A 17,871-nucleotide genomic window follows, 5' to 3' on the forward strand; every position below is an offset into this window, starting at 1 on the left:
GAAGAACCTAGCTCACAAAAACAACCTCGATACGAGACGTACTAAACCAAATGACTGGTTACCCAACTCTTGATGTCAGCCTACAATTCAACACTCTCAAACCCTCCACTTGTCTTTACCCAAGGGTCAAGGCGCCTCTTCAACGCTTCAACATCCAGCATGCCGCTCTTTTCAGCACCATCAGCCGTCGTCGATGAAATCAACACCTCATCGAGCACGTGCACAACGCCATCCCTAGCAGGCAAGTCCCTCACCGAGACTTGTTTCCCTTCCACCTTCATCACCCGCCGGCCCTCTATCCCGTGAACATGAACAGAGACACCGGCCCCCAGCCAAGTCTCATAACTCCCCGGCCGAGACTCCCTGATGTGATCAACCCTGACGTCCGTGTACAGAATCTCATCCACGATGATGTGATACCGCATCAAAGCCCTCAAATACCCTACTCCCTCCTCCCCAAACAAAAAGCTCCTTACATCAGCCCCAAGCTTATCCCAAGCCTCATCCGACGGCGCAAACACAGTCACACCCCTCGGACCCTCCAAACCCGCCTCCTCGCCAACGCCCGTCTCCTTCAGCGCCCTCGAAAACACACCCAGCCGCTCCGGTAACACATCAATAAGTCGATCGAACCTCGGTGGCGGGACAAGCACATCATCAACAAAGTGCACGATCCCATTTCCAGCCCGCATCTACCACCTCGTCAGCCCCATGCAATCACAGACATCACACAGAAAAGCACTTACAGACTCATCTCCCAAAAGCCGACTATAAAAGTTCAGCACGACATCCTCCCCGCCACCGCCTACCCTCAGCCTCTGCCGGCGCCCCGTCCCGCGTTCCTCCAACACCGTCGGCGCCGTCTGCATCCCACGAAGGTCATCGACGGAGTACACCCCCTCGAGGACGTGGTACTCCACCATCTCACGCACCAGCGCCTCGTCGCTCTGATGCATATTCAACTTCTGGAACGCCTCGTCGGTGGGCACGAAGACCGTAAGCCCCCCCTGAGCACCGGCAAGCCTCGACCAAAGTGCCTCTTGTCCGCGTAGCAGCGCCGCGAACCGTTCGTGTCCGCTCTCCTGGATGATTTGGTAGACACTCTCCGCGATGTGTCTCTCTGGTGCGAATTCGTAGCGGTAGATTGGCGCTTCCGCCTCGATGTCGTCGGTGGGGCTCGTGCCGGACCATGTAAGTCTCCTCGTCGCCGCGCCAAGAACCCGCCGGAACGAAGAGACAACCCCGTCGGCGTCTAGAACAGAACGCCATATGGAAGCAGAACCAGCCGTCGTCCCTTCCACAGCAAAAGACGCTCCAGGCAAAGTGACAGCCGAAGCCGCAGCAGCCAGCGGCACCAGCGTCCCAGCAATCCTCATCTCTGCGTTCTCTTCTCCGCTGTCTGCGGTGTCGTCGCCGTTATTGTTGTTACCGTTGCTTAAAGGCAAAGAAGAAGACCGAACACGCCCAATCAATACCTCAGACAAATTCCTGCGCAGCGTCCTCGAAGGCTCAAAGCAGACACGCACCTTTCGCCCCATGGAGAAGGAGGAAAACTAACGCCACTTTTATATACACACACACAGTCTCTCTCAGCACGAAAGACGATTTCGTAACAGAATCGAACAACAGGAGCCTTGAGACAAAGAACCCACTCGTTTTTCTACAAAAAGAATAATCCAATGGGTTCTGGGGTTTGCGGGCTGCCGGAGCGCCGCCCGCCGCCTCTTCCCGGTCGAGCGTGGCCATCAGGGTCCGCAGAGCCCCCGCGACCCAACACACACACACATGTCGACGTCGCAACGCGGCTTTGTGAGCGGTTCCGTTTCCTATTACAACGCAGAGTAAAAGTGCTTGTAGATTGCATTGTATGTGGTAAGAGTCATTTCTCTGCATAGTGGGTTGGGACAACAAGGTTGCTAGCTGGGTTGTCAGATGCTGGTAGATGAAGAACAACAGTGACGCAGCCAAGCCTGCGTTTTATCCACATGCAAGCTTTCTTCATGACTCCCGTCAAGCCCGTGACTGTCAAGCGTGAAATTCCTGTAAACCAGAGGCGCATCAACGTCAGATCCCCGTGCTACCTCACACCCGCGGGCCGCCAAAGCCGCCCACGACCCTAACATCTCCGACATTCTTCGGCCTCCCCTCCGCGCCCTCAAACGCATCCACGACCCTGCCCGCCCTCACATCCACGGCCGTCCATCGCTGCTCCCTGCACCGCCTAACCCCGTGCGCGGCCCCCTCCTCCCAGACGCCCAGCTCGTCGAGCAGGACCTCGACAACCCACGTATACCGCACGCCACCCCCGCCGCCGTCGCCACGGTCAGGCGGCGCGTACAGCCTCTCCGCGTCCTCTCTCGTGCGCGGCACCTTGGTGCACAGCAGGTGCAGGTCGAGCAGCTGCGCGAAGACGAGGCCGAAGGTGGGCTTGTTCCGCCGCGCGGCCGCGTGGCCGGCGTAGCCCGGTATGTCCAGCTGGGGCGGGTTGAAGACGGACCGCAGCGTCGCGGCGAGGGGCTTGCTGCCGCCGCTGCTGCTTCTTTCGTCTGGTGGTGGTGGTGCTTCGGAGGGGGGTATGGGCGGCGGCTCCGTCAGCGTCTTGCTCTTTGAGGAGCTGGTGCTGTTGAGGAGCATGATGAGCGGGCTGCTGGAGAGGCTGCGCGAGAGGTAGCGTAGGAAGGCAGATAGGGACTGTAGCCCGTCGTGGGCCGATGCCCTGTCGCGTCCGGTAAAGAAGGCCGTCATGAGGGTGGAAAAGTGCGTGATGAGGATTATGTCCGGGGGCGCGGGGGGTTCGGCTTCCATCCTCGGGCTCCTGCTTCTTCTGTGTTGGTCTGCAACTGGCTGCTCTGGAGGCGTTGGTAGCTTCTCTTCCTGAACGGTGAAATCTCCCATGCCGGGGTCCTCGTGGGAGTCGGACTTCTCGTCGTCTTCAGGGACAACGACAGGGTCGGGTGTAGCTAGCATCGAAGCCATTGACGAGGGCGGCGGCGACAGATCCGACAACTCTGAAGAAGACGGCGCAGGCGCTTCTTCGTCCTTGTCCTCGATGATGTCGTTGTCCTTGCCATCGCTAACGTCGCCGTCCTCGCCATCGCTGATGTCATCCTCCTCCTCGCTGTCCGCAATCTCCGTCCTCACCGGCCTCCGCTGCGGCGACTCATACACAGGCTTCAGATCCGGCAAAGTTATCCTCTCGGGCTCCGGTGAAGCGACCTCCTCCTGCTGCCCTTGCGACGCCAGCTGCACCTTCGGATCCTCCTCCATCTCCGGCACCAACGACGCTGCTTCAGACCCCGGACTCTCCGGCGGAATGTCCAGATCGCCAAGCACCTCCCACAAACCCTCCAGATCAAACACCCTCGTGATCGACACGCGCTCCAGACAGGAAACAAGCCTGCCCCTCACCTCCGCCCCCGTAACGCCGCGGGCCGCGAGCTCCGCCTTGACCGCATCCCTCAGCGCCGGCAAGATCGCAGCGGGCGGCTGTGCCGTGACGACCATCGCCCTGCTCGGATCAGCCTCGCCCTCGCTCCCGCAGAGCTCCGTCGCCACCGCCTGCAGCGAAATCTTTTCCATCGCCTCGAGTCAGCCCCCAAAAACCACTGACAACATGTGCAGAGAAACTCACCATCAACCCCATCTGCTCGCTCTCAGCACTAACTCCAACCACGCTCCCGCGCTCCAGCCCTCCTCCCATGAGCACATACTCATCCACCTCGCGACACCCAACCCTCACCGGCCCTCTCTTCTTCAGCGCGTCCCGCCGCTTCGTCTCCCGCCGCAGCAACACGTCCGCCGAGACCGGTTCAAGCGGGAAATGCGAGCTCGCCTGCGATGGTATCATCATCATCCCACCGCCCGCGTCCGCAGCATCCCCGTCGCCGTCCATGGTGTGTGTTGTTGTTGGGGGCGTAATGGTAATGTAAGGTACTTTCCCCGACCCCGCTCAGCGCCGCCGCTCAGCTTCGTAACGCTGCCGTCTTCGGAGAAAATAAGGAGCAAAATCGTACCGCGTCATTTCCGAATATTGTCTTGTGGCAACCTTTTCCCCCAGCCCGCCAGGCGCGCGATTGCTGCTGAGCTCGATGCAGTGAGGGTGTCACTGGACAGGTCACATGATGGAGGAGCCAAATAAGGTTTCGGGGAAGCTGGGGGCGAGTCCCCCGTCGCCATCTCGATCAGGTCTCGGCGCAGACACTTTGGACAGGCATGTCCAGCCACCCTCAATGACATCATTCCCTTTTCTTGCATGAAATCTGGGCGTGGCACACCTCCATCTCCCCTTTGCTGAGATAACAAAGCCCCTTGCAGAGCATCCTTGCATGAATGACAAGTCATGCACATGCACATTAGCCTTCCGTATCAATAGGCTGATCCCTCGTTCCAAAAATATCATGCACACTCACTCAAATACTGCTGTAGGGATGAACACAATCCGAGGCCAAATAGTCTCAATTTTTTTTCAATAAAGGCTAATTCATAACAATCTGCCGACGGACTGTTGGCTGCCTGCTCTATGCTATCCTCTTGTGCAGTATGCCTCTCCTGGGCCCAGAATACTTGTAGCAAAAGAGGCGGAAAGACGGGGGACCTATTCCCCCTTAAAGAAATATGATTATCCACGAAAGGTATCACAATACGCCAGGCAGCTCCTGAAAAAAGGTGCACTGCATTGGTGCAACCTGTCCGCCCTGGCCTTCGTAGTTCTCGTCCCGATGGCTTTCTCCAATATCTACCCAAACCAATTCGAGATGCCACCCAACCACTACTCTTCACTCCTGCGGGTTCCAAAGTGATTGCTGCACAGATACCGTTGTGATCGAGCTCATTATCCGGTGTAGTGTGAAATGCTGCTGTGTTGTCTTTTGTTCAGAAGGGAATCGTGGCTCTTCTGGTTTTGTTCGACCCAAGCGCGACTGACTGCTTGTCTGAAAGATAAATGTGGGCTACGCGCTCTTGCTTGCGCGCGTCATCGCCTCGACGTTTAGACGCTTTGTTCTTCTCAGCTTCCTAAGGCCTGCGTCTCCACTAGGCGGCAGTTCCAGGGGCCGGAGGAGCCATGGCATCAGAGGCCTGGCGTCTGCGTCCTCCCTTCAGACTCTTGACTCGGGACAGGAAACCTCCGGACGACTTCCCGGGGGCCTCCTCGGTGGGCGACTTGACGTCAGTAGTGTTGCGACGCTCGAGGGCATTGGCAGAGCCTCTACGGGGGACCGGCGGAGGGGTTCCGGGTGACTTGGCGCCGTTGTCGGTACGCTTGACTGAGATGCTCTCAGGCTCCTTGCCGTACTCGGAGAAGAACGGGTTTCGCTCGCTCGTGTACGAGATGCTGGTGGAGGGCCCAGCACTGTCAGGAGACCTACGGGAGTGGTAAGCACCCTCTGGATTCGTCATGCGGCCAGCAGGTCCGTACTCGCGAGGCTCCCTCTTCATGCCACGGATACGCTGAGCGATGGACTTGTTGCGCTTCAAGCCGTCGGCCTGGCTCTGCTGAGCCTGCTCTTGCTGGGTGCGCTGGATCGCAGTGCGTGCGGCGGGAGTTCCCTCGAGGAAGGTCGAGGTACCGAGACCCATGCTCTCCTCGCCGTGGAGGATAGAGCTGCGGGCTCGGGGATCGAACACGGCCGGCTCGTTCTTGTGCTGTTGGTAGGGATCTCTGGCTCCAGCGGAGGCAAAGTCAGCAGACGCGTCGCCGTCATTGTTACCCATGAAAGTGGCGTGGTCGGGACGCTTGTTGAGGGGTCCGGCTCCGCCCAAAGACATATTCAGCGAGTCCTTGGCGAAAGCCTGCATCGGGGCGCGGCGGCTGCCCTTTCGGTTGCGGTGGGGGTTTGCGGCGTCGAATGGGCCATCGTGGTGGAACACTGAAGTCGTTAGTATCGAGACATGGATCCAAGAGGTTCTGACCTACATCCGGTGCCGTAGATGCTAGTGGCGTCCAATTGATCAATCACATCAATCCGGCGGCTGGGCTTCTTAGGGTCCTTCTCCTTTCCTTCGCGAGCGCGGCGCTCCCTCTCACGACGTCTGGCCTCCTTGGCCTTCTTCTCCTCGTCGGTAAGCGGCTTTTCGATGTCAATCAGGAGCGAAGAATCCGAGTTACGGCGAGGGCGACGCTCCTGAGGTCGTCGCTGCGGGGAGCCTGGAGGCCCAGAAGGTCGGGGCGGGCCGCCACTAACGCTGCCGTTGCCTTGCATTCTGCGCTGTCTCATCGCCTCCTCTTGGGATCTCGAGGGGCGGTGGCCGGGAGGCGGGGGACCACGGCGACCGGGGCCAGGAGGACCAGGCGGGCGGTTTGCGGGAGGTCTGCTTCCTTCGGGACGTGAAGACTTCTTATCGTCGATGTTAAGGCCGTCCTGTGATGAAGATTGTCAGTCAACTCTGCGACGGTCGCAATCGCAGCGACCGGTAAAAGCGTGTTCAGATTGAACAGTGCCCGAGTCGTGCAGGTTGGGCACTTACGAAAAGCTCCTCAGCGGTCGGCGAGGACGCCTTTGGGTCCAGCGTTGGTGCCATTGTGCCTGCTCCGATCAAGTTTGGTTGACTAGACGAATATGATGGATCGAGGAATGGATTGCGCGAGACTGGGCGAGGAGGAGGGTCGTCAAAAGGCGAAGCGGGCGAGGTGGTATTGCTATAGGTACCGCCGGAGAGGAGTGGGGAGGCGGCGCGGTTGCGAAAGGGGTTGTTGGAGGAGAGATTGAGTGTTAAGCCGGCCGACCTGCTAGGTTGGTGACCTATTCCAAGGAAGTAAAGTCAGTAATAGACAGGAGAGAGACGGCACCGTGCATGCGAATGACGGCGAGGGGGATGGGATATGAAACAAGAGGGCCGTCTACATGACACAGCAGGTTCGACGATTGGGTGGAGCGGGCGTGGTGCTTGCGTTTGCTTGGGCGGCAGTGCAGGCCGTAAAAAGGGCGGCTCTCCTCCCGTTGGACAGGGCAAAAGTCAAAGGGGGAAAAAAACCTGGGAAGATGGTGGCAGACAGGGAAGAAAGGGGTTGTGGTGGGTGGGAGCGGTGCCAGGCGCATATCAGTGCTTGATGCTTGGCTTACCTGGCTGTGCTGATTGTGCCGTTGACATTTTGGCGGTTGTGAGGTGTGGCACCCGTGCTTTTTGACGGGAGGGATAGATAATGAGGATGGACAGGCGGCGTAGTATTGAACTCAAGGGATCGGCCTTTTTTCGCGGGTAAAAAAAGGGGAGCTGGCTGAGAGAGCACGAGAGTCGTTGCTAGCAAGCTTGGTTTTCGTTGGCCTAAATGCCCGCTCCCAGCGTCATGCCTCTGCAGGGACGCCAAACAACGGGATTTTTGGGGGCCACTCGACGGTTCCTCGGCAGGTGTGCAAGCAAGCTGCAGGCCAGAGTGCGGGTGGTGCGGTCGCGGGAGTCGGGACCCGGAGAAGGTCGACCTGGGCAGTTGGGGATCAAGGCGTGGGCCTTCGGAGCGAGCTACCGCTTGGAAGGGGGAACAATCCGAAAAGGAAAGAAGAAAAGAAGGATGAAAAAAGGGGTGCGCGGTGACGACCGAAGGTAACGTCGAAGAGCCCAATAACAATTGAATATCGTATGTGGTGTAATGCAACTGATGCCGGCGTGCTGATTCTGGACGGTGGATGGATGGATGGATGGATGGTTTGTTCAGGGCCCCTTTGGTTCGGAGGGGGGCTGATGGATTATCGGATGGATTATCGGATTCAGGGGGAGATTGCTGGTATGCTGGTTAGCGACTGGATTAGCTAGGAATTTGGGTGGTAGGGCGGTGGATCTGGGGATCCATCCACGAGCGAGGTTGAAGGGGTTTCGCTGCTTGGGGCGGAATTGGGGGTTTATTTTTTGGGGGGATCGCGAAGGATGGGTGACGCCGTGAATGGGTGAACTGGCAACCACACCACGAGGTGCCATGCCGGTGGGCCAGAAAAGGAAGTGCAAGCTCACCTTCTTTTTCTCGTCCCTCTTGCTTACTTTTTCTGTTTTCCTTATCCGGGACGCTGTAACACGTCTTTTTCGTGGAGCGAACCGGGCGGCTTAATATGCTGGCGATCCACGCTGGGGAGGCGGGCGATCGAAAAATCCAGATCCCACAGAAGACTGCCAAACGCAGATTTCGCGTGCCTGTGTTTGTATGCTGCGCTGCCGTGCCGTCGACTGACGGTCGCTGTGTGCGTGTGTGACGGTGACCTGCTCGGTGCGCCTGCAACACGGACCCGGATCGACCCAACTTCTTGGTGCCTGCGGTCAGTTCAAGTCGGACGAAGGACCCAACGGGGTTGCGTCGTGAGAAGACAAGGCGGCCGTGCTGCCAACTCTGTCTCGGTGCGGTTGACTGGGATGGGCTGGCTTCTCGCCTCGGAGGTGGCCCGTTGGAGCCGGCTGTCTTTTTTTATCTCGACCCTTCTTGAAGCTGCGAGGGAAACCACCGGGGTAAATGCGCGTTGTCGGCTACGATGTGGTAATGTTTCTGCTGCGTGGTTCCTGTACGGTAATAGAGTGGGAAATGGTGTTTATGTGGTTGTGTGGTTGTGTGGATGTATATCGGTGTCGCTATTGCCGGTTCGCTTCTCGAGGGAATGCGGGCGTCGGTATGTGCTGGAACGGGGTATTTGATGCGGCGTGGAGGAGGATTGTGGCAGAGGTTGGAGATGGTGAGAGAAGATTCGCGAGTGAGCGAAAGAGTGGCGTCGCGGCGGCAGGCGAGAAACGAAACAAGTGAAGTTTCGAGCCGGGGCGGAGAGAGCAAGGCAAGGTAGGAACTCGCGTGTCTCTGGTGCGAGTATTTGCTGTTGCGAAGTAACAGAGGCAGGCGGTGGAAGGAAAAGCTTGGGGTACCTTGAGGTGATGGAGGGTACAGGACAGTAATCTTGTGAGGCAGGAAAGAGCCAACGAGACAAGAGTTGGGAAGGAAGAAGAGGAAAGGGTAAATGAGGGACAGAGCAAACAAACAGCTGAGCTGAGCTGAGCTGAGAGTAAGGTAAGGAAGGTAAGGTACGGCAAGTGAGGTTTAAGCGGGGAAGCAGAAACAGGCAAGAGCAATGATTTATTAGAATTAGGTTAGTTTATTCAGGACAGCGGCTGAAATACGGATGCAAATGCAGAGGCAAGTGCAGCCCAGGCCCGGTCCTGCCAAAGAGGTCCAGTCTCCAGTGTGGTGAGGGTGCGGGTGAGGGAAGGAAGGAAAGAAGCAATGGAGGGAAAGGACGACTTCTACTGCACCTTCCTCACTTCCGATCCCCGCGCATTCCACCCGCCCCGATCACCTTCCTTCCTTCCACTCATCAGACGGGACTTCTCTCCCCTCACCTCACCCTATGACCCTCACGCCCTCCTCCCCTCAGCCCGGGTTTGTGGCTGCATCGTGGGCGCTGGACGGTGGGCGGTGGGTGAGCGGGCACGGCATGGTCTGTCACTGCTTTCCTTTGTCTTTGACAGAAACGGTACTTCCGCCTCCTACCACTTTTGTTTTCTTCTCTCGAGTACCTAACCTTGGTCTACTTGCCTCACCTGCCCTGGCTTGCCTACCGGCTTTCGGCTTCATGCCCGGGCGTTTCTTGGAGAACAATAACAACATCGTCACGATCGAAAACCCTCTGAGGTCCCTCGTCGCCGCAACGCTTAAACCCTCGACTCCGTCCCGCGTCTGGGTCTGTCTGACATTGCATCACAACGATTGGGCTCGAGCTCCAAGGCCTGGCCCTCCTCCCACGCGCCCTCCTCAGATTTTAAAATGGATTCACCCAGCTTGTTCAACAAACGATGATCCACCGCTGTTCTGCACGTCTGCTGCTCTACTCTCGAAGCGGCATCGCGGAATGGGGTCCTGGAACACTAGCAACGACCAACGCGGGAGTGATGGTCCTCGGTCGACCGGGGTGCAGACCAGACGTGCCGACGACACACCCCAGGACCCCTAATAATCCTAATTATTCTAAACCCGACCACCGCAACTGCAATTCAACAAATCAACAGCCCGCCACGACGACAGGGGACCGACATGCCCAGACTCTCTCTCGCCTGCTGCTGCTGCTGCTGCTGCACCTTCGCTTGCGAATGGAGTTCCGCAAAATAAGACGACGGTGACAATTGACAGATGAGGACCGCCTCATCCAGACTTGCACCCAGAATTGACCCAGAGAATCAAACACCACGGCCACTACCACCTGCTCATCTCGACCAGGCCCCGACGGATCCTGCCTGCAACACTAGACGAACACCTCACACACCACCAAACGTGCAACTCCCGCCGCCGACGCTGGAGCCATCTGACCGACAATGCACCACATCCACATCCGCCTGCACGCCCACCCAGAACAAATGTTCCCACGAACAGTACTGCGATACGGATAGAGAGCAGTGCCATATGCACAGCCGGCTACTACCGACCGGCCCTTCTTTGGGCCACGCTACTTGGACTTGGCTCGGTGTCAGAGGGTGAACCTGTGGCATGTACCTGACGTCGCCAGGTCTTACAGAGTCGTTTCTTGGACGAAAAAACACCACCAGCAAAGACCACTCGGTGCTCTCGGTACCTGCCCTGCCCACGTCTGCGCGCCTCTCCTCCACCCAGACCCAGCTTTTCCCTCTTTTCTTTTCTTTGATGAAATGGCACACATACGTAACAACACAATCTCGTACCGAACAACCCGTCCGTCTTCAATCGGGTCGTGGAGCTGGTGACACCACGGCTGCACTGCGCTGCACTCGATCAAGATGAAGGATGGAGCTGTTTGTCCGCCCCGGTCCATGTTCCCTTACCTCCCATCTGGACATGACGAAAATCACAGAGTCACACAGGGACCTGGTTCGCCGCCCGCCTTCTCGACTTTGCTGGACGCAACCTCGTGTAGGCCCCCTGGTCGTCCACCTTACGCTAAGGAAGCATGGGGTGCAGCACCGTGGACGTCAGACCAGCCGATGCACCTCCTCCAACTGCTCCAAATGACCCAATGCCTTCAATTTCGCACCAGCCTCGGTTTGCCTCGACTGCACCAACAACAGCCAGCCCTGTTCTTACCGCTATTGTGTACGGATACCGCAGACTAGCTGCAGCTTCCGACGTCTGTGTCTGCATGGCTCTTTCTGTCACCTCACGCACGAAAGAGCCCGTCGTTTCCTGCTGACGCGTGACGCTCCCAGGAATCTCGAGCCGTTCGCTCCCCCACAAGGCCCGGCCATCTCGGTGGCGTCCAATAGTCACTCTTCATCGGACAATTCACTTTGTCTTTTCGATCCCAGCTCCCACCCGAGCGCAAACAACCAGTCACTTCATCATCAGTGCGTCAAACCTAAGAGAAGAGATTCGGGCAGAGAACAGACCCGCTTTGTTTGACTACGGTGGGAGATACAGATACGCATCCGCTGTATGTATGTCGTTATCTGCGGGATCAAGATCGACCCGCGACTCACTCAGCAACCGCGCATGTTGACTTGCCGATTTCCTTTGCCAAGCCGAACTCCGAACAGGGAAGTTAGGATACAACACGCAGCCAACTGGCAACCTCCGGGGAGGGAGACGGCGGACGCCCTCCAAGCCCTCCCATCTCAGCCTCCCGTCTCTCCTCACATGCCAACGGGCTTGGCAGTGCAACGAACAACGCGCAAGCGGTCACCAAAAGATGCTGGCAGGCAACACGCCGGCTTATTGAGTCCAGGCCAAATACCCAACAGCACTTGGCAACAATAACATACAAAAACAATGCTTCGATGGACCATCTCGTGGCGTCAAGCACCGCGTCCTGTGCTTGGGCTGCCCTTGCAACCTTAATGCCCTGGCGCGCATTCTGACAGCTGTGCCCCGAGCCCCCCTTTTCTTCTTCTTGCTTGAGAGATCGGGGAGCCGCCTTCCGTCGTTGCGGTCCTTCGTGGAGCACCGGCAAACAGCGTCATCCCGGACTCACGTCGCCAATCTGAAACACAAGCGAGCCTTTTATGAAGAAGAGCATTGGAGCAAAATCTGACGATGGAGCTTGTTCAATATAAAAGAAAATCATGGGGAATTTGATTAATATCTACAGCTGCGGTAGTTGATCCATCGGTAATGAAGTGCATGGGCCAGACAACGAGCGCGATCTTGCACAGATTGGCAGATTGCACCGCGACTGTGCCTGACGAGGACTCCAGTCGTTGCATTTCTTTTCTTGTCTCCATCGCAGACCATGCGCCCCATCATCAATATCCCCTATTTTTGTGCCATCGCGTGCGCCTGAGTGGCCACAGCACTGGTTGCTGGCCGTGCTCCCCATCCACTCTGATGCGGGGATGCAATCAAGCGAGTCGTTCGTCTCATTTGCGGCGATGGGCAATTGAACCGCCTCAGGCGCCGTCGAACCACTAATGCCCACTAAGCCCGAACCCATCGGCTGCTGGGTACCGAATCACACAAGAAACCTGCTGCTCGCTGTCATGAACACCTATGCTTTCACGGCCGGGTCCCCCGCGGAACCGAAGAGCCTTGTTCTGCGCAGCCCGACCGAACATCCATGAAGCCTGTCTCAACATGATGGGAAACACCTGGTCCGGAGCATGCGGACAAGATCCAGAGCTTCGGCCTCGTCCGTCTAGAATCTTCCTGCCCTTTACCAAGGCAGATGCAACGGCGTCGAAAGCCCCTTTCCAAGAACCACTTCGGCCGTGCCAATGTCACCTTCGGGAGAGCGCATCAGTCAACATGTCTTGTCCTCTAGGCGGTGCAACCGCGACGTCGGCACTTACCCGGTCCTCTCGGCGCCCAATACTCGCCTGTCTTGGAAATGTCGAGCTTGTCCGTCCAGGCGATGAGACTCTCGGCCGCCTTGTCGGGCGTCACGGCTGGGCACCCGAACATTAGCGATTCACAGTTTGTTGGAAGACATTTCCTGAAAACAAACTTACCACCTCCGTCATCCCAGTACTTATCAAAGCCGACGCCTTTGGTCATCTCGGTCCGCATGAAGCCCGGATGAACGATGCTGACGATGACGCCCTTCTCCTTGAGGTCGAGACTCAGCAACTTGCCGACCATGTTCAACGCAGCCTTGCTCGCATGGTGCGCATAGTTGCCGCCGCCTTCTTTCTCGTGCCTGAGAGTGATGCTCCCAGACTCTGACGACACGAGCACAATCTTGGAGTCCTTCTGCAGCAAGCCGGCATGCACCAGGGCATTGACAATGAAGACGGGTGCTATGGAGCTGGTCGTGTACATGCGTTGTTCTTCGGACCAGTTCGGGCCCTTTTCGGCGCTGAGGTCTTCGGTCACGAAGTAGCCCGCCGTGATAATCTGCCGGGCGTCAATGGTCCGATCGAGCAGAGGTTCACCTGTATGTAAGGGACGACCTACCACGGCCGACAACGGCTTCGAGCCGCCCAGCAAACTGACCAAGTGGTCACCGACCTTGGAATCCATCAGGTCGACCTCCGGCAGCCACTTGACACTCTCCGGAAACCCCTTTTCCGGGCCAGCCTTGGAACGCGTCGTGCCGTAGACGGTCGTGCCGGACTGCGCGGCATATTGCTTGGTCAGAGAAGCTCCGAGACCCCGAGTGGCCCCAACGACCAAGACCGGAGACATGGTTGCGTGTGGTGGGTTAGCTTTCGGCTTCAGGGCAAAAGCTTTCTGGTTCTATTTCTGTTCACTTTTTCAAACGATGTTGGAATGCGGCACCGTTTAAGATATTAAATTTGAGGGGCTCTAGGGAGATCACTGAGGAATGTGAGGGACGGAGGCTGTAAGACACAACGAAAGCCTCCTCCCAAGTCGTGACGTAGGGATGAGAGCTCCCCCGTTGGCGTGCGGTGCGCGGCGGGGGAGGGGTTGGGCTGTGATGACGCCTTATCGATAAAGCTTGCGTGAGGTGCTGACTGATCGGGGTCGAATCGTGTTAGTCGACCGAGAAACCTTTCGCTTTCCTCGTCTACCTCGCCTTTTGGCCTGCAGTATGGAACCTATTGTGCGAGAGTATCGCACATCGCACTCGACGGAGTCTCACGGGGTCGCATGCGATGATGGGTTGATTGATCGGGGTCGGAGTGCACCTCAACCGAGAGCCCCTCGTTATCCTCGTCTTCCTCGCCTTTTATTCTTTTTCTGCAGTTTTGAACCTTTCATGCGAGACCATCATGTACAGTACACGACTGACTCTCTCAGGAGAATTTTGTCCGCATGTGATGAGGGGGACTGACTGGCCACCGGAGGCGAGTGCCGCAACTTCACTTCGACGGTTATCCGTCAGCACCGGAGGCGCAGCAACCCGGGACGAGTGCCCCGGATCCGACCGCATTCGAACTCGGCATGATGACTTGCATGACTTCGTCTTAAGAAAGGCCAGGCACACATAACAGCTGATCGGCGCGGGATCCGACCGAGTGGATGGGGTCAGGTAGCTGTCAAAAAAGAAGCCTGGCCGCCCGCCCGACCTTCCGGCGCGGGTGCCAAGCGCCGTTCAGCAGCAACGTGGATGGTGGGTGGGCTGGGGCTGGGCAGAAGACGGTCAATGCCGGCGGCACGGAAGTAGAGTACTCAATGGACGCGGTTTTCTCTTGTTTGAAACCAGTGCCGTGGTTTGGTTTCTGTGTGCGTGCAGAGAGTTTCGAATCCGTTCCCCCCTCACGAACCCTGCGCGTTGACATGTGTTTGGGGTTGCTTAATCTGGAAAGATGATGGGTGGTGTTCGGCGGCGGGCGAACGAACCATCACACATCGAATTCGTATTCGTTTGCCTGTTGGGGAACCCTTTTTCGAGAAGCTTGCAACGCCGCTGCAGCAGCGTTGCGCGGCCTGGCGTCAGTCAGTGGTTAGGATAGATATTGGCCTTGACCCTCGGAAAATTTCACTCAACTTCAACTTATATTCATCGTCGTAGAGCTTGCGCTGGTAGACAATACAATCGCCAAGATGGCTTTGAGTTACGGGAGTCTTGCTCTCTACACAACCGCATTCACCTTCATCTACGTGAGTGCAAAGCTACACAATTCAAGACCCTCAATCTGACCGCAGTCGCAGTACTTCCTCTTGGGCATATACAATGTCTTCTTCCACCCGTTGCGCCACTACCCGGGCCCTCTCCTCTGGCGAGCCAGCCCGCTCCCCAAGAACATCTACATGCTCCGCGGCCTGTACGCAAAGAAGGCGCGAGAGATCCACGAAACATATCAAGGCACCGTCCGCGTAGCGCCCAACGAGCTCTCGTACATCCAACGTAAACCCAACCCCAACCCCGTCCCCTTCCAAACCAGCACCGGTCAAAACTAACACGCTCACGCAAAAACAGCACAAGCATGGAAGGACATCCTAGGCCGCCCGCTCAAGTCCGAAATGTACAAAGACATGCGCTTCTTCGGCGGCGACGCCTTCGGCCGCGACAGCCTCGTCACCACGCTCCCCGAGGACCACACCCGCATGCGCCGCATCTTCAGCCACGCCTTCAGCAACACGGCCCTCAAGGCGCAGGAGCCGCTGCTCATCAAGTACGCCGACCAGATGGTGGACACCATGGGCGCGCTCGCCAGCCGCAACGACGCCCCCGCCGTCAACATCGTCGACCTCTTCAACTTCTGCACCTTCGACGTCATGGCCGACCTCACCTTCGGCGAGCCGCTGCTGCTCCTCGAGCGCGGCGACTACCACCCCTGGGTGCACGGCCTCTTCTCCGGGCTCAAGTACGTCATCTACGGCGTCGTGCTGCTCGAGTTCCCCGTGCTGGGCCCGCTGTGCGAGCGCGTGCTCGCGGCGCCGATGAAGCGCGCCGCGCAGGACCACATGGACTTCGCGGGCGCGCTGGTCGACCGCCGGCTGGCGCAGAAGGACCATCCCAAGCCCGACATCTGGAGTTTTGTGGTGAAGCACCAGGGCGACGAGAAGGGGCTGAGTGACAGGGAGATGCACGCGAACGCGGCCATGTTCATGGTGGCCGGGACGGAGACGACGGCGACGGTGTTGTCGGGCGTGGCGTATTACCTGCTGCGCAACCCGGCGGTGCACGCGCGCCTGACGGCGGAGATCCGCGGCGCGTTCGCAAGGACGGAGGAGATTAACACGGATAGGCTGGTGCAGCTGGAGTATCTGAACGGGGTGCTGATGGAGGGGTTGCGGATCTATAACCCGGGCGGGTCTGGGATGCCGAGGATTGTGCCGGAGGGCGGGGCGGAGATTTGCGGGGAGTTCATCCCGGGCGGTGTACGTCGTTGAAACTCCGTTGTGTAAGGTGCTGGGCTAACGTGTGAGAGCAGACATGGGTCTCGGTCAACCCGTACGTCGCCTTCAGCCACCCGGACAACTGGGCGCGGCCGACCGAGTTCCTCCCGGAGCGCTGGATCCACCCCGAAGACCCGGAGTGGGGGGACGACAAGAGGGAGGTCCACGAGCCGTTCTCGTACGGGCCGAGGAACTGTTTGGGAAAGAAGTGAGTTGCAGTTACCCTCCTTACATACGCCCTTGTATCCCTGCAGCTGGAGTAGGTCGACGGGCTGACGCGCGTGTTTATAAGTCTTGCTTGGCTTGAGCTTCGTCTGATGCTGGCCAAGACGCTCTGGCACTACGACCTGGAGCTGTGCCCGGGCATGGAGAACTGGGTCGATCAGAAGAGTTACCTGACGTGGGAGAAGGGGCCTCTGATGGTGAAGCTGATCCCTGTTAAGAGAGACTAAAGACAGACTTTGGGAATGGTGGGCGCGACGGAAGCTTGGGGGTGTAGAGACTGGGTCACTGGCTTGGATAGGCTGATGAATAATGAACATTTCTCTTTAATTGGGACATTTTTGATACTCTGCGTGAGGAGAGCTATCTACGGATAGAGACGACAGAGACGACAGGATTCTACCCATAGAGAAGAACTTTTCTCAGCCTACACTTTAACTATATAAGCACCACTCTACCCAGGCTTCACGCCTCTAGGTATTTTGCCCTCATCGTCGTCGCCTGATGTGACATCCGCTCCCAAGTCTTCCGAGCCAAGTGACCCTTGCCCAAACAGTATGTGACTACGCCGTGCAAAGAACCTAGAAACCACCAACACAGTGACAAATGCGTCCTCGAAACCGGCGGCCTTCTCTTGACTGGTGTCAGACATTGGCGCGACTGGCTGCCCACGAACCGGCGTCGTCTTGCGATGGAACGCACCAATGGCTTTGGTGCAGTTTCACACTCGTCGCCCTTACGGATGCACACGCGGAAGTGTTCGATGACGGGGTTCCTCGGTATGTGATTGGAGCTTTTTTTGGTTCGCGCAGGTTGCGACTTCGGATGAACGCGTTCGTGTGGGAGGCCGGCGGTGACCTTCGGACGAAAGTGTGAGAAGATGCCCTCCATGTTTACCGCAGGATCAGGTGATGAATAACCATCTGTACTTGATTAAATGCTCATATTTCGTAGAGGGTTAATACTCATCAGAAGATGCGCAGAGATGGCGAGGATGACCAAGTTATCTCCATTGTGCAGTGAAAAGCCACTTTCCTGCTCGTTCACGATCAGGGCTGCATTCGGTCGAGCAACAGTCTCTAAAAAGGTGAGAGAAAGTTCGTCAGCAGCTGAGGAACCCCTCTCGAATTGCTTTACAAGATGGGACCACCAGCTACCTCTTCTTGAATACCTGCCAAAGCACTGGTAATCACTCATCGTGAGGGATATTGGGCAGTATGTAAACATGCCTTAAAGCTCTGAGTATTTGCCCACGGATAAATTGCAGTATAAATTCCTCCCAATTTTCCACAATCATGCATGTTTTTTTGACTTCCCCAAGAAAATGGTCCAGTCTCCCCGTGCGTTTGAATAGAACGTGCCATCGGAAAAGCTGCATCGCGTCCCAGATACCCTCACGACAGCTGTTCCTCTTAGTACCCAGGTAACATGGTTACGTCTCACTCTCATCGCTTTTCACGTATACTTACGAATATGTT

The 17,871-nt window shown here is 57.3% G+C and overlaps 5 protein-coding genes across 5 annotated transcripts; 1 reads left to right on the forward strand and 4 right to left on the reverse strand.

Moving 5' to 3' along the window:
- Positions 1 to 80: 80 nt before the first annotated feature.
- aurS-0 (Aurofusarin biosynthesis cluster protein S) lies at positions 81 to 1,376 on the reverse strand (the record flags this gene model as incomplete). Its single annotated transcript, XM_032022747.1, has 2 exons — positions 81 to 692; positions 747 to 1,376. 2 exons carry the CDS (start codon positions 1,374 to 1,376, stop codon positions 81 to 83), a joined length of 1,242 nt encoding a protein of 413 aa, XP_031880388.1.
- Positions 1,377 to 2,082: 706 nt separating this feature from the next.
- CGGC5_v010635 (uncharacterized protein) lies at positions 2,083 to 3,892 on the reverse strand (the record flags this gene model as incomplete). Its single annotated transcript, XM_032022746.1, has 2 exons — positions 2,083 to 3,570; positions 3,632 to 3,892. 2 exons carry the CDS (start codon positions 3,890 to 3,892, stop codon positions 2,083 to 2,085), a joined length of 1,749 nt encoding a protein of 582 aa, XP_031880389.1.
- Positions 3,893 to 5,031: 1,139 nt separating this feature from the next.
- On the reverse strand, positions 5,032 to 7,089 carry PAL1 (the record flags this gene model as incomplete). Its single annotated transcript, XM_032022744.1, has 5 exons — positions 5,032 to 5,362; positions 5,417 to 5,867; positions 5,915 to 6,359; positions 6,466 to 6,740; positions 7,062 to 7,089. 5 exons carry the CDS (start codon positions 7,087 to 7,089, stop codon positions 5,032 to 5,034), a joined length of 1,530 nt encoding a protein of 509 aa, XP_031880378.1.
- Positions 7,090 to 12,578: 5,489 nt separating this feature from the next.
- Positions 12,579 to 13,549, reverse strand: CGGC5_v010637 (putative oxidoreductase; the record flags this gene model as incomplete). Its single annotated transcript, XM_032022743.1, has 4 exons — positions 12,579 to 12,646; positions 12,715 to 12,810; positions 12,874 to 13,258; positions 13,319 to 13,549. The coding sequence occupies 4 exons, from the start codon at positions 13,547 to 13,549 to the stop codon at positions 12,579 to 12,581; spliced, it is 780 nt and encodes a 259-aa protein (XP_031880377.1).
- A 1,323-nt stretch (positions 13,550 to 14,872) lies between these two features.
- radP (Cytochrome P450 monooxygenase radP) lies at positions 14,873 to 16,623 on the forward strand (the record flags this gene model as incomplete). The annotated part of the gene is made up of 5 exons (XM_032022742.1): positions 14,873 to 14,929; positions 14,981 to 15,176; positions 15,249 to 16,153; positions 16,207 to 16,379; positions 16,464 to 16,623. 5 exons carry the CDS (start codon positions 14,873 to 14,875, stop codon positions 16,621 to 16,623), a joined length of 1,491 nt encoding a protein of 496 aa, XP_031880461.1.
- Positions 16,624 to 17,871: the final 1,248 nt, after the last annotated feature.

This window comes from Colletotrichum fructicola (genome assembly GCF_000319635.2).
Source record: "Colletotrichum fructicola Nara gc5 chromosome Unknown KSG_Nara_v1_contig06, whole genome shotgun sequence".
Lineage (NCBI taxonomy): Eukaryota > Fungi > Ascomycota > Sordariomycetes > Glomerellales > Glomerellaceae > Colletotrichum > Colletotrichum fructicola.